Genomic DNA, 16,700 nt, shown 5'->3' on the forward strand with positions numbered 1-16,700 from the left:
AATTCCCAATCACTCTGTTCATAAAATCTGTATCCATATCAGGCTAAGAGGAACTTATTCCGGCCTAAAAGTACAGAGAGAAGCCTACTTCATGAGTTTTCTCAAACAATTCCTCAATTTTGCACGATAGCTTAGGTTAAATCTTACAGAGAATATCAGTGTTGTGTACATATGCATTTTTAATATGAGGTGTAAGAAAGTATGTGTTAAACAAAAGTTAACATACAGTGGTTGATTAACAAATCTTGTATGCATCGTTTCAAAATGGACAAGCCTCAGTCTCTAAGATGAGGCTTGAGAAATAACACACATTGCAATTTTCCCTCAACAGATTAATTAGTAGCTCAAGTAAGATAAAAACTAGTCCACCTCGTGACAGGCTGCCCTGACATTTTTGAAAGGGGATTTGCGTTTCACAAGATAGCAAGCTCCGTCAATGCCACGTCGTTCCTGATGGAAGGCATGGGGCTCATGGGCTTTTGCAAAGCTCAGAGACAGCATTTTCAGCTGGAAGTCACCGCCGCATATCCTTGCAAAATACGCAATTGCACAACGGATGAGTAACTTTGCAAAAGATCTGCTATTCATTGTCTGTTGAACAACAAACGAATCTAGCAAGCATGCAGTCTGGAATATCTGTACAACCTTATAAATGTAACCATGTCTGCCTTCCTCTCAATTAATCCCTGTCCCCTTCCCCACTCAAATCACCCTGCTACTGGAAAAGTGATTTTTGGAAGGGAGATGGGGCCATGTGTCACCTGTGAAGAGGCCATTTATCGATTCATTCAACCTCCGTTTAACAAGAGCGTAAAATGGACATCATATGAGTTTGAGAATGTACGGTTTCCAGGACAAACCCAATTGCAGAGAAAGGGGAGAGTAACAAATATTAGATGAAAAAAAAAACAAGATTGTGTGTATGGCTTTGAAAGATAAGTCTAGGAACATAATTGTGTTTGTATCACACGCCTACAGAGCGCTGAGGAATACAAGTTTTAAGCAAGACTGAGCATGAGGACAGTCAACAAAGTGTGGGCATTTGGTAGAGTTTAGAATAGGGGTGGGGTGAATAACTGGGAAGCTGTTTCTTTACAGTGGAGATGGGTCTTCCCTCTGGACTTGGGGATGGGTGTGAGAATGAGTAGACGTGGCTACAATAAATGAGAGAAAAATCAGCACAGCCCGAGTGCTGGGTTTCTCAAAGGTCAGTGATGCCAAAAACACGAATTTAAATGGTTCAACCTCCGAAGCTGGAGACATGCTCGTGATATGGATTCAGGAAGCAGGAAGGAAGACCAGGTTGAGGGAAATAAAGATGCTTCGCTCCATATCGGACACACTGAGCTTTCTAGAACAGGAGGATATCCAAGTGGCAGAACTCCGTGATGCTTGGGGACATACGTGATGCTTGGGGACAAACTGGAGCCCTTGGGATTCCCTAAAGATACAGGCTGGAATTGTCATCAGATGGATGACAAAGCAGGTCAGTGTTGGCTCATGGACTCACATTGGGAGCAGTTCCTTATTGAGAGACGTGCTTTCGTGCTGCAAAAATTAATGGAAATTCTCTCTTGCCTCCTTTTATGCTCCCCTTGGTACTTTTGATGAAGAGAATAATAGTGATTCACCGATACTCTCCATCTGTTAGAAAAACAGATAAAGAAGAAATATTTGTTTTAGGCGGAGTTCCAAACTTAATATTTAACGATTTTTTTCTTGAAGGTTGTTGATACACACTACATCTCCACATACAATTTGCTTTCAGTAATTCCCAGATTCGCTACCGAAATGACAATTGATCAAAAGTTGGCTGCAGAAACTCCACAGCAATCCTTTTAGAGCCTTTTTGCAGCTTCCCGAAACTATACTAAGATCATAAAACACCTTCGCTGTGGAGTGTCTGAGTTCCATTGAGGATGATACCCTTTAAGTATCGTATTTTTCTATGTTTTCTAATTGCCTCATGGCTGAAACAACACACCTTCAGTGCTATAAATTGAGAAAGTCGAAGGGCATAAAGAAGAAAAAATAAATATATTTGTATAAGTGCAGTTGACCCTTGAACATAGGTGGGAATGGTTCTTGTAGGTAGATTTTGGGGGGCAAATGGTGTACAGCACCAGAAATGTATTTTCTCTTCCTTGTGATTTTTCTTAATGACATTTTCTTTTCTCTCGCTTGCTTTGTTGTAGGAACACCATATATAATACACAAAGCATACAAAATATGTGTTAATCAACTATTTATGTCCTCAGTAAGGCTTCTAGTCAACAGCAGGCTATTAGCCGTTAACTTTCTGGGGAATCAAGAGTTATACTCAGACTTCTAACTGCAGGGGTGGTGGGGGTCAGTGCTCCTGACCCTTGCATTGTTCAAGGCTCAACTGTAAGTGTATATGGATCCATATAAATATGAAAGGCCCCTCACTGGCCACAATGGGACAGTTCCAGCATCCTTAAGAATAACAGGCATACTGAATTGAAACATGACAAATCTATAATAACCCATGCACTCACCACAATACCCAATATAACAATTCATTGGTTACAAAGAATTCTTAAAACTCGGTGGTGAGGACACAAATAATGGGCCGAAGACTTCAAGAGACACCTCAGAAGAGAAGATATACAGATGGCAAATAACTATATGAAAAGACGCTCCTCCTCATACGGGTTCAGGGAAGTGCAAATTGAGACATCAATGGGTGTCTCACATCAAGTGAGGTACCACTCCACACCAATTAGAATGGCCCAAATCCAGGACACGAATAGCACCAAATGCTGGAGAGGATACAGAGCATCAGGAACTCTCATTCACTGCTGGTGGGAATGCAAAATGGTGCAGCCCCTTTGGAAGACAGTTCTGCAGTCTCTTACAAAACTAAAGATACCCTTGCCATAAGATCCAGCAGTCGTGGACTTTGGTCTTTACTCAGAGAAGCTGAAAACACATCTGCACCAAAAAAAAAACCATCCCATGGATGTTTAGAGCACATGTATTCAAAATTGCTCAAGCTTGGAAATGACCAAGATATCTCCGGTAGGTGAATGGATAAATAAACTGTGGTCCATCCAGACACGGGATATTATTCAGCACTAAGAAGAAATGAGCTGTCAAGGCTTGAAAAGTCATGGAGGAACCTTACGTGCGTATTATTAAATGAAAGAACCTGACCTGAAAAGGCTTCGTCGTATGGTATACTTCCAACCTTATGACATTCCGGAAAAGGCAAAACCACGGAGACAGTAAACAGATCAGTGGTTGCCAGGAGATGGGTTGGGGGGAGGGACGAGCAGGTAGAACGCAGAGGATTTTTATCATCCCGTGACGGTAGATCTATGTCATTATCCATTCGTCATAATCCATAGAATATGCAGCACCAAGAGTGATCACTCATTGCAAACTCCAGACTCTGGGTGGCTATGATGAGACCATGTAGGTTCATTGACTGTCACAAAGGTACCACTCTTGCGGGGGACTTTGATAATTCAGGAGCATATGCAGATGCAGGGGCAGGGGGTCCATGCGAAATCTCTGCACCTTCCTCTCTGTTTTTCTGTGAGCCTAAAACTCCTCTAAAAAAATGAAGTGTATGTAAAAAGTACAACTCATTGGTTCCACCACTAGGGCGCTATCACATTTCTCTGAATACCGATAAATAAAAGAATCATGCTTTCCCCCCCATTTTCCCTCTATGTACTGAATTTCAGAGTAACTTCAAAACTTGGTGAATTTTTATGGATTTCCAGATAATAAATGCAAAAGGACTAATAAAAACAGGCAGTCAGCCTTTTGTAGAACCCCAAATGAAGTCATAGCTGTAGGAGATCATCACCAATGGTTTGTAAAACATCAGTTGAAAAGCTTGGTGGATATTTTTCATAAATGGTGGGATTAGTCGCCACCTGAATCCAATTATCAATCACTATTAAGACAAATAAAAATAAGACAGGTCAGGAGGGCCTCCTGGTGATTTTGATGCCTGCTAACATGTGGAACCATTGCTTCCCATGAATATTTACCTGATTTTTCTAAGATATCAGTGACATAAGAACATGCAAAGATTTTTATAACAGAAACGATCTTGTCTTTATATTTATTTGCTTTCTCTCCAGATCAGCAGATCATATTATTTGCTATTCACTAAAATTGTACAATTTTTTTTTGAAATGTGTGTGCCTACAACCTACCCGAAAACAACTACTTAAGAATCTTGAGCACAGGGGTTTGGGCATGAGTATTTCTTTTTTTTTTTTTTTTTTAAGATTTTATTTATTTATTCGACAGAGAGAGACACAGCGAGAGAGGGAACACAAGCAGGGGGAGTGGGGGAGGGAGAAGTGATGCGGGGCTCGATCCCAGGACCCTGGGATCATGACCCAAGGCAAAGGCAGACACCCAATGACTGAGCCACCCAGGCTCGCCAGGCATGAGTATTTCTTAAAAGATGTGCAGATGTTTAGTGTGGACAGGGAGGGTAATCAAGTATTTGGTGCTACCCAATTCTTTGAAACCAATATGTGTTTAACCACAGACATAACCCGAGAAGCCAGAAATACTGGATGAATGCATGGAACTGGAAATGAAAGGAACCTCCATTTCAGTGGGACAGATAAAAGAAGGTGTAAAAAGCACCTTAAATGATAAAAGGTGTTGTGCATGACGAGGTTAGCTGTTATTTGAAGGTTCTATTTAAATGCTGTGGTCAATTAAATAATGTTTTTCTTCATTTGATTTTTATTGTCCTGAAAACATTTAAGAGTAGAAATTTACTATTAAAAAAAAAGTGTTCAAGATCATGGGCTCTTTCTCGCAAGGTGAACATGAGGTCATGTGTTCGAGTCATCCTGTTGACAATTAGCCATGATTCCGCATTGAGCGAATTGGACAGAGTGACATCTTGGCTGACCCAAGTTCTCCCTAGGATGAGGAATATTAGTTGGCTTTGCAATCAACCTCGGATAGTGAGACCAAAAGTATTTCATTTTCCATCATGTGCTTTTAACTCCCCTCAAGGTGGACAGGTTGTGGAGGTGCTTTACGTATGTGAACATAGATTACAAAACAACAATGTTAAAGTGATGTTAAGGGATCTAACAAGTTGAGTACTGCGGGGGACATTTTCAAGGACCTTTACCCTTAGTGGGAGGCATGTCTGTTCGGCTCTCGTAACCAGCACGCACGCACAGTACTGGTGTCTTTGCTTGCGCGGTTATAAGCAGACTACCATAGACTGGGTGCCTTGAACACAACAGACATTTCTTTCTCACCCTTCTGGAGGCTGGAAGAGGAGGGTTCCAGCATGGTCATGTTCTGGGGAGGACCGTCTTGTGGGTTGCAGACCGCTGACTTCCCCAGTGCATCCCTGCATGGCTAGATCTATGGCTTCTTCCTATAGGGCACCAATCCCATTCAGGGATTGCCCTCCACCCTCATGACCGAATCATCTTCCAAAGGTGCCACCTCCTAATAATAAACCTCAACCCTGGGGATTAGGGCTTCAACATAGGAATGTTTGGTCCATTGCAATTCGATCTGGAAGGGGGTTGGCACTGGTCATTCAATACAGGTATCATACCTTATTAACTGGATTTGGCCCAATGTGTAGGTAGCACATTTTATGGACACTACAGTTAAAAATATTTCCCCCATGGGGACTCGTAGCTTCCTAGAGTTTCTGTTTGGGGTGATGGAAATATTTTGGAAATGAGCAGTGGTGATGGTTGCTGCACGTCACTGTGAATATAATTAATCCTCTTGAATTGTGCACTTAGAAATGATGAAAACAGGAAAATGTATACATACACACACATATATATCTTTGTATGATTTTTCGTTTTAGTTGTACTCAATTTAAGGACAGTGTGAGGCAGCATGAGACTATAATACTCCACACATTTTTTTTCCTCAAAAATAAACCAAATTTCCTCACAGAGACACAAAATGAACACTTTCAGGTGCCTGAGGTAAGCATAAATTTGATCACAGTTTGCAGCAGATGAAGCAAAAAAAAAAAGAGAGAGAGAGAGAGACATTTGATGTTGGGATTTTTATATCTGGCAAGAGAAAACTTTTCCCTTTTCCTTCTGCTTCTTTAGGATATAGGGTTGGTGATAATAGAGGAGGTTGTGTCCGAAGGTTGCCGGTTCTCTTTTTTCCTTCGGTGGCTGGCACATTCGCCGATGACATTAAGAAAAATATACCAAAGTCTGGGGTAACCTCGCTCAGCGGAGGCTCTGCCCATTGTGTGTAATGACTGCCTACACTCTTAAGCCTTGAAAAACACTACATTGGTTGTGCTCAGTTTATTCTTCAAATGCCAGTCCTGGATGACTACATCTGCCAGATGCAAGTAGGAATCCTGCTTGGTTTTTAGGGTCTACCCCTGGGTTGTATCGCAAGAGATTGCACTTTTATGGTCTGGGATGGAGCCTACTTGTGTCTCTTTTTCCTGAGAACTCAGCGTGGTTCAGACGAATCCCTCACCCCGGTTCTGAGCTAGCCCAGCCCTTCCTGGCTCGGAGCACCGTGGAGGCTAGAAGAGGATGATCCTAGCTCACCCAGCGATCACAGTGCAGGATGCAGAGCTGCCCATAACAAGTGGGCTCGGGAGAAAAAGGGACACCTGTACCTGGAGTTGCTCAGTGGTATCTCTCTCTCTCTCTGGTTCATTTTCAACATAGCTGAGTCACATATTGAGAGGCAGCATCTGGTCATGTAGCAGAAGCACCTGGGAGAGGGATTGAGCGCATTTCCCTCAGAGTCCCTACTTTTAGCACTTTCTGCCCTTAGTCTGTCAGGTTTGCAACCTTGAAACTGTTGTGATGGTAATAAAATGAGTCTATGCTATGCTTTAGCTTTTGAAATAATTGTGTCTTTCTTTCTATCTGTGTGCTCATCCCTCCCTCCCTCCCTCCTTCTATCTTCTTCCTATCTATCTGTCTGGATTTCAACGTCTAAAACTGTATGGTAAGAACTCAACGAGGATTGAAGGTACCAGGTTTGTGGTAATTTGTTACAGCCATAATAGGGAACTAACATACTACATCATTTAATTTGTATTTGTTTGTTGTCAGTCTCCCTAGGCTAGAATATGAGTTTCAGGCAGTCAAAGATACAGTTTAACTGGTTCATTGCTACATTTTCACCACAAGGACAATGAGTGCCTGGAATATTGTAGGCATCCATGATGGTATGGTGAATTGAGCCATATTTCACTGAGTTAAATGAAATAACGCCATATGCCTGTTAAATATTTTATCTCCATTACATCTTCATTATTTTAAGATCTGTGCTTTTTCTGCAATTGACTCCAACTCCGGTTCTGCTTTTGCTTTTTGGCCATTGCAAGGTTAATGATACTTGCTTGAATCCAAGGGTAATGGCTAAAATTCAGGGGACCCAATGTGATCTCCACATGCAGTCTGTGTAGGGAAGACTTGATATGTTCTTGACTCTGGAAAATTACTTTGTTTAAGCAAAAGTTGGTGAGGGGCGCCTGGGTGGCTCAGTCATTAAGCATCTGCCTTTGGCTCAGGTCATGATCCCAGGGTCCTGGGATCGAGCCCCACATCGGGCTCCCTGCTCAGCGGGAAGCCTGCTTCTCCCTCTCCCACTCCCCCTGTTGTGTTCCCTCTCTCGCTGTCTCTCTCTCTGTCAAATAAAATACTCAAAAAAAAAAAAGCAAAAGTTGTTGAAATAACATTCCTTAAGTGGAGAATCAGTATAAGATTATGTCTAATCTTTAAGAACAGAGAGTTATTGGGGCACCTGGCTGGCTCACTGGGTAGAGCAGGCAATCTTCATCTTGGGGTTGTGAGTTTGAGCCCCACGTTGGGTATAGAGATCATTTAAAATCTGTTTTAAAAAAAAGAGCAGACAGTTATCCTCTTTGTGAGTTGAATTTACTCATATCTGTTTTGTTATATGATCTGTTTAATATTTTTGTATGTTATTTTTCAGTGAGAAATCTTCCTTTCTGCCTTTTAAATTCCTCAGGAAAGCCTTCCCTGCATCTTCCAGTGCCACACCAGGACAGAGTTAACAAAAATGACGATGGCACTTATAACAATAAACGTTAGTACAGTAAGAGGTAGAGTGGGATGTCATAACTGCTCACAAATCAGGAGTGTCTCCTGGTCAGTGAACAGGGGAATTGCAAAGATCTTATCTCCATTCCTTGGTGAAATGGCCTTCAGTTTCTACACGAGATTAGATGACAATTCCAACTCTCAAAATCAACCACGACTGCAGGTCCCGTAAGCAAAGTTAACTCTAAAAAGTCTTAGGAGAAGCATCCCACAACATCCGTGTTGTGGTTGTGAGTAACAGGATCTTGAGTGCTGTGTACCTATGGGCTAGCCATCTTTAGGAAGAAAAATAGCAAAGACAGCAAACACACTGATCTTACAACAGTTATGAACATAGTATATAATAAGCGAGAACGCAATAAAGCAGAGAGCACTTCAAAGCGTCAACCAAAGGCATGCGTCCCTGCCACTCCATTCTGGAAAATATCTTCAAAAACCTCCCTGTTCCCAAAACTAAGCTTTTCCATTGGGATTTTAGCTCTTCCCTATGTTACCATGCGTACTTGTTACCCATGGGTGTGCTGTTGCATCTCAGATCTTGTTGTTCTTTCTTAATTAAAACAATTTCTGTATGTGTGCTTCAGCTTTGCTGGAGAAAAACAAATGTTGGAAATCTTGGGGATATTCCTGGGCACAAAAAAAGATGATGTGAGCTAGGAGATAATGTTGGATTTTGATCGAGTTGGAAAAGAATGCATTGTCCTTATTACATTTACTTGTTCTGATTGTCTTATGGAAAAACAAGAGCAGACTAGATCAGTTCTGGTCTGCCTCTGGATAGTACCTAGCAGTAGGTACTCATAAATAACACTAGTAGGTCCAGCACCATTCTTGTTTGCAATCGAGGATAGAAAAGCATATCTAAACAGAGAAGCGTATTTTGAACATACAGCATTCTTTTATACATATAGTATACTTCAAAAGAGATTATGACAATTATGTTAAAAATAGGATTGTATAAATTGTCTTTTCTCCTATATGCACTTTCTAGGGCTCCGAATACCATATAGGGGCAAAATGTGTGTCCTCTGTATGCTTTATAAGTATACTTTCACGGAAAAACTAGGACTTTCAATTCTAATCAGTTTTAAAATATTCTTTTTTAAATTAGAGTATAGTTTACAATGTTGCATTAGTCTCATGGGTACAACAGAGTGATTCCACAAGTCTGTATGTTATGCCATGCTCAGCCCAAGTGTGGCAACTGTCTGTCACCTGCGGTCCTAAAGTATTCTTACTAAAAAACAAACAGAAGCATGCAAATGCAGAAAAATTGTGCAAGTTTTCAATATATCTATGGAAATCTGCTCAAATACTCTATTTGTCCCCAGGTTTTAGCATGTTCCTGGGTCATCGTGGGTACATATAAATGTTAGTGAATGGCATCTCCATAATTCACAGCATGGATGAAAGCTCTAGTATGTGGTGGTTTGGGGTTTTCTTTTTCTTTTTCTTTTTTTGCCTCGCTTTTCTTTAAGCACATACTGAACACTTAATAAACAGAATTAACAAATACATTATGCATCACCTTCATGCCAAATCATTTCACAAACAACACGTGCAATCAGGCAGCATGGAAGTTTTCTCTATCATGTGCCTGATCTTCAAGTCAGAGTCTAGGTAGACCAGTAGTCAGTTTTCCCTCTGGACCCATTCCATTTACCGAAAGGGAATCTCTTCGTACTTGGTGTGCATCGGTGCAACAAGTAAGTAGCAATGTGTCTGCAATCAAGGAAGTTAGTGGAGTTGCTGACCATTCGTGAGCACACACAGTAAACAGCGGGCTTGGGGCATCTGAATTCCTACTTTAGGGGTTGGAGCAGGGAGGGGATGGGGTTGGTCTATGCTCTGTGAGCAAAGAGTGGGGCCAGGTCTATGGAAGGAAGGCAGGTTAGGGCAATGTGGACAGGGCAGCTTACAGGCCCAAGGCAGCCCTTTAAAGAGCATCCTGGATGTAGTCGAGTGGTCTAAAACCAAAGAGATACAGAAATGCAAGCCTTATCCTGGGGGCAGTCAAAAAGTAACATGGTGTTTGTGTGCTTGCTAAAGAGCAAGCTACAAATTGGAAAAAGTGTAAACCCATATTTAGAATTAAGGGGGAAAATCACCTATAACCACATTCCCAGAATTAAGCACTATTAAATGTTGGATTTCCTTCCAGAGTTTGTATTTTACACCTCACTTTATTATGTTAATAAACATGGGATCATAGGACCCAGTATTCAGCAGCTCACTGTTTTACCTCTAGAGATCTTAGATGTGTTTTTGTGTCTCCACAAATGAAGAACCGCCCATTACATGGTTCAGCCAACACAATTCATGCAACGTAACTTTTATTCATGAACACTGACATTGCTCTCATCCCTTATTTTCAAAATTACCATCAATAGGAATTGATCCTTGGGTGGCTGGCTACCTCTGTGCATTCAAATAAAGTTGTTGTTTTGTTGTTTGTTTTTTTAATAGAAATAGATCTTCAGGATCTAAGGGTTTTAGGGTTATCTTCACGGTATGGAAATGGGCAGCCAGGATGGAGGACTCAACAGGACGTCTTGTCTCAGGCACTGGGGTGCAGACCCAGCCCAGGAACAAGGTGTATGAGCTGTTTCAGAAATAAAAGCAAAAAGATTTGACGGCCAATTGAAAGCAAGTCCCACAAATCTAGAGCAATGTTCTAGTATGGGGTTTCGAATGGAAACGCATCTATAGTTGACTCACAGGGGATTTGGTTCCAAACCGGCCACTGACAAAATTTCATCTCTGTGAAACTTATTAACCAATGACCTTCACGTTTTGATCTCTATTGTGTAATAAACAAAACTGTGTTTATTATTTTGTATTTTGTTTCCAGAATATAACTTTGGTTTTAGTGTGTGAGTTAATATAATTTCAGCTGAAGTACTTTAAAAACACTTGTGCAGCCTCGTTCTCAATTACTGTGGGGGAATATAATAGGCTTTATGGAACTAATGTAAGGAATCCCATTAACAACTTAACAGGCCCTGTGTTTGGAAACGTGTGCATGGAAATCAACTGTGCTCATAACTGTCTTAGATTTATTCTACTGACATTGGAAATAGATTTTGACCCTGTATGACATTGATGCGATAATTAAATACGGTAGGTTATGACTCATGTCATCTGTAAGTAAACTAAAAACTACAAATAGAGACACTAAATTTCAAGAGCTTTCCCCCATCAGGCTCAGAGAATTGGAGTTTATATCTTCCCTTCCCTTCCGCCCACAGATGTAGACCCTTTCGTCAAATCATACACGATTCCACTAAGAAAACTTAACTTTCAAGTTGTAATAAATGCACCCAGTGAAGGATTTCCTATAAACATCAGAGAAGATAGATTTGCATGTCTTTGGCTGACTTTCATCTTTATACCTCTGCTCATTCTTATTACACATTTTTTCTGGGCTCATTTGTGTGAACTAAAATGAATTCTATCTCTTCTCACCGGAGAATTTTTATGCAAACATTCCTTTTTGCTTTTACGCCATTAAATTAAGTGTGTGTGCACACACATATAGGAATGAGGTGTTATGATTTAATAAGAACTAGTGATTTGCTAATCCTCAGGCTGCTGTGTATCTATGTATATGTATATATCACGTATTTACATATATGTGTGTGCATATATGTAAAGGTCACAGAAGGACCTCTTTGTATGGATACATTCTACATATGTTACAGAAATATGTCTATATGTGTAGGCACATGTGTGTATATATGCAATTAATAAGAATTAATTTAGTCTCAACTGTATTTCAGAAATGCCTTTAAAAATAGTTGAGACTCGAATTCTAGCAATTACAGGTGAATGCACACCCTGAAAATATAAAATATATCATTCTTTATACATTTAGCACTTATCTTGTGGTTAATGGTCGCCCAAAAAAAGGTCTGCTCTGCTTATGTAATGAATCATCTCCTAAAATAAAATGGGATTGTAGCTTTAAAGTCCTATTACAAATGAACAAAAGGGCAGCCCCATCTGACACATCGGGCTTCTAACCATTGACCTGCAGTGCACGGACAGCCATGTGACCTGGAATCATTCTCCTGAGCCCTTTGGTGCAATTCACAAGAATGAGAACATTTAGATTGTGATAACCTGTCATAAAAGCCTGAAACTTCCTATTCTAGTACCAGTGAGAAGACCAAGTACAGTGCCTCGTTTTTATATGATGTTGAATTTCATTCAGCATGCAGGGGGGAAATGTGATTTCGGGTGTTCAGGTATTTCTCATGGATAAACCAGCTGTCTCTTGTGTGAATGTGTATGTTGTTGTTCCTTCCAGTGCTTTGAATGAAACTTGGTATCAATGTAGGGACAGTATGTGTGAATTCCAGTGTCTGTTTTGTATCTCTCTCCCATTGTTCCATTGCTGGTGTGGGGTGGAGGGGCTGACTGATTTACAACCTTCATTACAGAGACCTTAAATCTCAAAAGCCAAATGTTTCATCAGCTGAAATGCTTGAAGGATCTGCAGCCAAGAGTGCTTATCAGTGAAAGAAGCCGTTTGTTTAAAATCTCTGGTTTTAGCCAGCCAAGGGGCCGCTTCTGTTAATTCATCGGCAGCATATATGGGGAGTTAAGTCCTCCGCGGTGGGACAGACTTCTTAGGATGCTTCCACCAGCACTCAGCTTTGGTGACGTGCCTGGCTGTTTCCAAATTGATTATCTTGCTCTCACGTTCATAGAATTCCATGATAGTAAATGCAGATACATCTCATATCTGGATTATATCAAACACCGCATTTTCACGATCAGAATAGCAAAGGAATGCACTCTTGCAGAGAAAATAAAATTGCTTGCATTCATTGTGTGCCTGCAATGGAAACCCTGCCTTGTGGATTGTTTAAATTACAAGGGGGGGGGGGCGGGGAAGCCCCTGGGTGTTGCAGTAAATGAAGATTTTGTGGCAGAAACTATGGAAACACCAACTTCAAAAAAAAAAACAAAAACAAAAACAAAAAACCCACGTTCATTTGCTGAACTTCAGAGATGCATGGAGGAGCTGTTTCCCTCAGGACTTTTGGAAGGAATTCAGAATCGCAAAGATCCAACCTTTCAATAGGAGGCTGTTAGGAAAGCTAAGATTTTCCAGGGTATAGAATATTAATTAGCCTGGCATTTGAAAGGTTACAAGAGACACGTTTTGCTCGGGAGGGGCTCCAGTTTAATAAAGGCTGGTGATTTACCGTATGTTGCAAATCCTCACGGTGCTCTGCGGAAACAAAATAAGCAAATAGGTCATTCTGGGAGAGTTGACAGAGGGGGTGGGGGGAGGGAGAGGCGGTGGAGGAAGGAGGTGTTAAAGACAGAGCCGTTCTGCCAAAAAATTACTAGAGGCTTTAGGAATTAATCACCTCTTTCCTTAATGGGGAAAGAGAGGCTTGTCTTATGGTTATTATATGGCACCCAAACTGCCATTAGGAGCGGGTTTCATACATAAAGCTGCGTGAAAGGGGCTTTTCTCCCAAGCAGAGCGCAATGCATTTTATGAGAAACTGTGTAAAAGGTTGCATGATGAATGCCAGAGCCAGGGAACATTCGCTGGCATGAAACGCTAATTAGTAATTGCTAATTAAATGAGGGAGGGGTTGGTAACGTCTGAACATTCCCACTAATCACTGCTAATCTCAGCTCAATCCCTGTGAACGCCGGAGAAGCCTGGATCTGCGGGACGTGCCCTAAATGCACAACCTTGCAGGTTTCATCCTGCATCTGTTTGCAGATACAGGAGATTGTGAGTCCAATTGTTGCAATTTTGGAAACCCCCATCCCCCCCCCAAAAGCCTTCCCGTTGCTTTATTTTAAACTGGACCCATTCATTTCTGATACCCGCCCCCTCCCCAGCTCACACTGTGCATTTTTTCTCAGGTGCCCGAGGAACGAAGCCTCGCCTCCTCAGTGGGTACAAGCCTTCATCCTCTACTTACTTTGTTTTAGGTTTTAGAAGCCGGCGCTCGGGGAGCTCCTTAGATTTGCTGTCAGCTTTGGTTAGAGAGGAGGTTTGATGGCCTCGAGTTCTGATTCCTGTTATTTCCGGGCCCGAATCAGTCCACGTTCACATCAACACTGCAGCCGGGTGGTCACAGGAACTTAATACACACTAATTGAAATGAGGTGAATGGCGGCATGGCCCTTGGAAATGCAACGGAAGAGGGAGATATCATAATTGGGTGTTTGGGGGCAGGAACAAATAACAAAGTAAAATGGTTTAAAAAAAAAACTTTCTATGACTTGCATTCTCTTTTCTTTCTTTTTTTTGGTCAGAAGGCTTATGCAAGAAAGAAAGGGATAAAAAGTTGGGTTAATGTTTGTGCAATAAATCAACCTTGGCAGGTGCTTTACAAAATAATCATAGTTTTGAATGTCAGCAGGAGAGTATCTGTTGACTTCAAACATCAGACGGAAGCCTTTTTTCCCAGGTCAGGATCTTTCTGTCGTGTGCAACAGGCAAGGAGTCCAAGTCCATGTGATCACTTGACTCCCATAAATGCCTTATTTGCAGGTTCTAAGGGGGAATTAGCAATTTGATGCCTTGAGTGAAATTAGTTCCTCAAGTTACAGAATCCTCCTTCTTCTTGAAATAAAACGTACCAGCTCATCCCATTTCGGGGACAGTTGGAGTGATTTGAATATGTATTGTCGTTTGACCAGGATTAAAGACTTATTTCTGTGTGTGACACTAATATTTGTTCTGTAGGGTGAAGATAGAAGTGCATGCTAAGTAACACTGGGGTCTCGTGATGTCTATCACTTACTTTGAAACTGAAGCGTTAAAAGGAATTAAATGAAAATATTGATAACAAATTCAATGGGAGAAAGCTGATCCATATTGCCTTTATATACATGCACGGTCTCTTAAACATCAACATAGAAATCCCCCCAGCCCAACACATGCACTGATCTTTCCCTGAAAAACTTCTTTTAGGAAACTTTGCCACTTTGCAACCAACATGTGCGCTGGAATGATAAGTCGAATCTGGTCAAATTTATAGTCTCTGGTATATTGTCACATGGTATTGATAATTTAGACTGATTGTGCCTGATCGGGTAGCGCAGCCCCGCACAAACTCACAGACGAGACATTGTATCACAGGATCAGCAGGAACAGTAACCTTTATAACCATGATTTACATAACATAATCCATCCTGCCTTGAAAAATGCTCTCCGGTGGTGCTTCTCACTTATAGGGAGACGAGCAAAGAATGAACAAAAGGTAGACCAAGAGATACCTTTTCAAGGACCAGCGATGTGCTTTTTTATAGTTGACAACCCCAAATATCCTGTGTTCTCTTGCAGGGTTTTTAAGTACCGGCGACCAGGCGGCCAAAGGCAACTATGGGCTCCTGGATCAGATCCAGGCGCTACGGTGGATTGAGGAGAACGTCGGGGCCTTTGGCGGGGATCCCAAGCGAGTGACCATCTTCGGCTCGGGGGCGGGAGCCTCTTGCGTCAGCCTGTTGACCTTGTCACACTATTCAGAAGGTAAGTCGCGCTGGTACACGACCCGCAGGGCTGAGAAATGAACACACACAGAGTGCATATCCCAGGTGCTGGGTGCTCGTGTTGCCCTAAGTCTCTCTTGCAGCCTCCACCAAAAATCCCCAAAAGGACACAGACTCCCTTTCTTCTAATGCCACTTTCTTTCCACATGAACCGTATTTTGTCATCTCACTTAAATTAACAATTAGGTGCTGGTTGCAACAATTGGGACAAAATGACTTCTTTAGAAAGACCAGCACTTTGCTTCTGCCTTTCCAGCTTTATTCGGTCAATTTTAAATTTTTTCGTTTCGGTCAACTTGTCATCTCAACCTGGGAGAGGTAATACAGAAGAGAAACAGTGATGTGGGTAAGGGTTGCAGGTTTGTACATTCGGTAAGCAACGTGGCTCATGGCCACGTGATTTTAAAACTCGCTTGTCTGGGGCACCCGGGTGGCTCAGTCCGTTAAGAGTCCCGCTCCTGATCTCAGCTCAGGTCACGATCTCAGGGTCCTGGGATCGAGCCCTGCATCGGGCTCCACACTGGGCATGCAGCCGACTTACAAGTGTCTCCCTCCCTCCCTCTCTGCCTCTTCCCCCACCACTGCTAAAAAAAAAAAAAAAATTACATTAAATTAAAAAAAAAAATGACCCACTCTAACTCAAGGTGGCTCCCTCATGTCCATTGGTGACCTGTAGCACTGAAGGGGACCTTGAAGCTCATCTACTCCAAAACCGTCATTTATAGAAAGGAAATTGAGGCTCAGAGAGGTTGCATAACCCACGTTTGGTCACACAGCAAGAGTCAGAGCCAGAGAAGAAACCAAGCTTCCCAGACCCCGATTCAAACCTATTTGCATCGTTCCCCTTTAGCCATGTGACAGCGGGGAAGAGTGGATGGTAGTCTTGATCTTCTGCACAGAATAGTCTTGCTTACAGATTCATGAACATCTGTGCCAATTCCCGATGGCGTCTCCTCGTTGCTGTTTTATGTACCAACTGCTTTTCCACTTTGATTTTCCATCCTGAACTTCAGACTGCCTCTGAAGGTATTCGGCAGGCCTTAGGAAATAAAAATGTTCGGCTGGAGAAGAAATTTT

At 41.8% G+C, this 16,700-nt stretch overlaps 1 protein-coding gene across 4 annotated transcripts in view; it reads left to right on the top strand.

Annotated features, from left to right (window-relative positions):
• NLGN4X (neuroligin 4 X-linked) overlaps window positions 1-16,700 on the top strand; it is a 212,176-nt gene that overhangs the window by 182,853 nt on the left and 12,623 nt on the right. For all 4 annotated transcript variants that reach the window (XM_028115065.1, XM_028115066.1, XM_088028522.1 and 1 more), the window contains one exon: window positions 15,418-15,603. In XM_028115065.1, coding sequence (XP_027970866.1) covers window positions 15,418-15,603 — 186 coding nt within the window. The remainder of the gene's footprint in view (window positions 1-15,417; window positions 15,604-16,700) is intronic.

The sequence above is a fragment of the Eumetopias jubatus genome, unplaced genomic scaffold, assembly GCF_037043125.1.
Source record: "Eumetopias jubatus isolate StellerSeaLion01/CBP00866 unplaced genomic scaffold, mEumJub1_p1.0 scaffold_11, whole genome shotgun sequence".
Taxonomy (NCBI): Eukaryota; Metazoa; Chordata; class Mammalia; order Carnivora; family Otariidae; genus Eumetopias; species Eumetopias jubatus.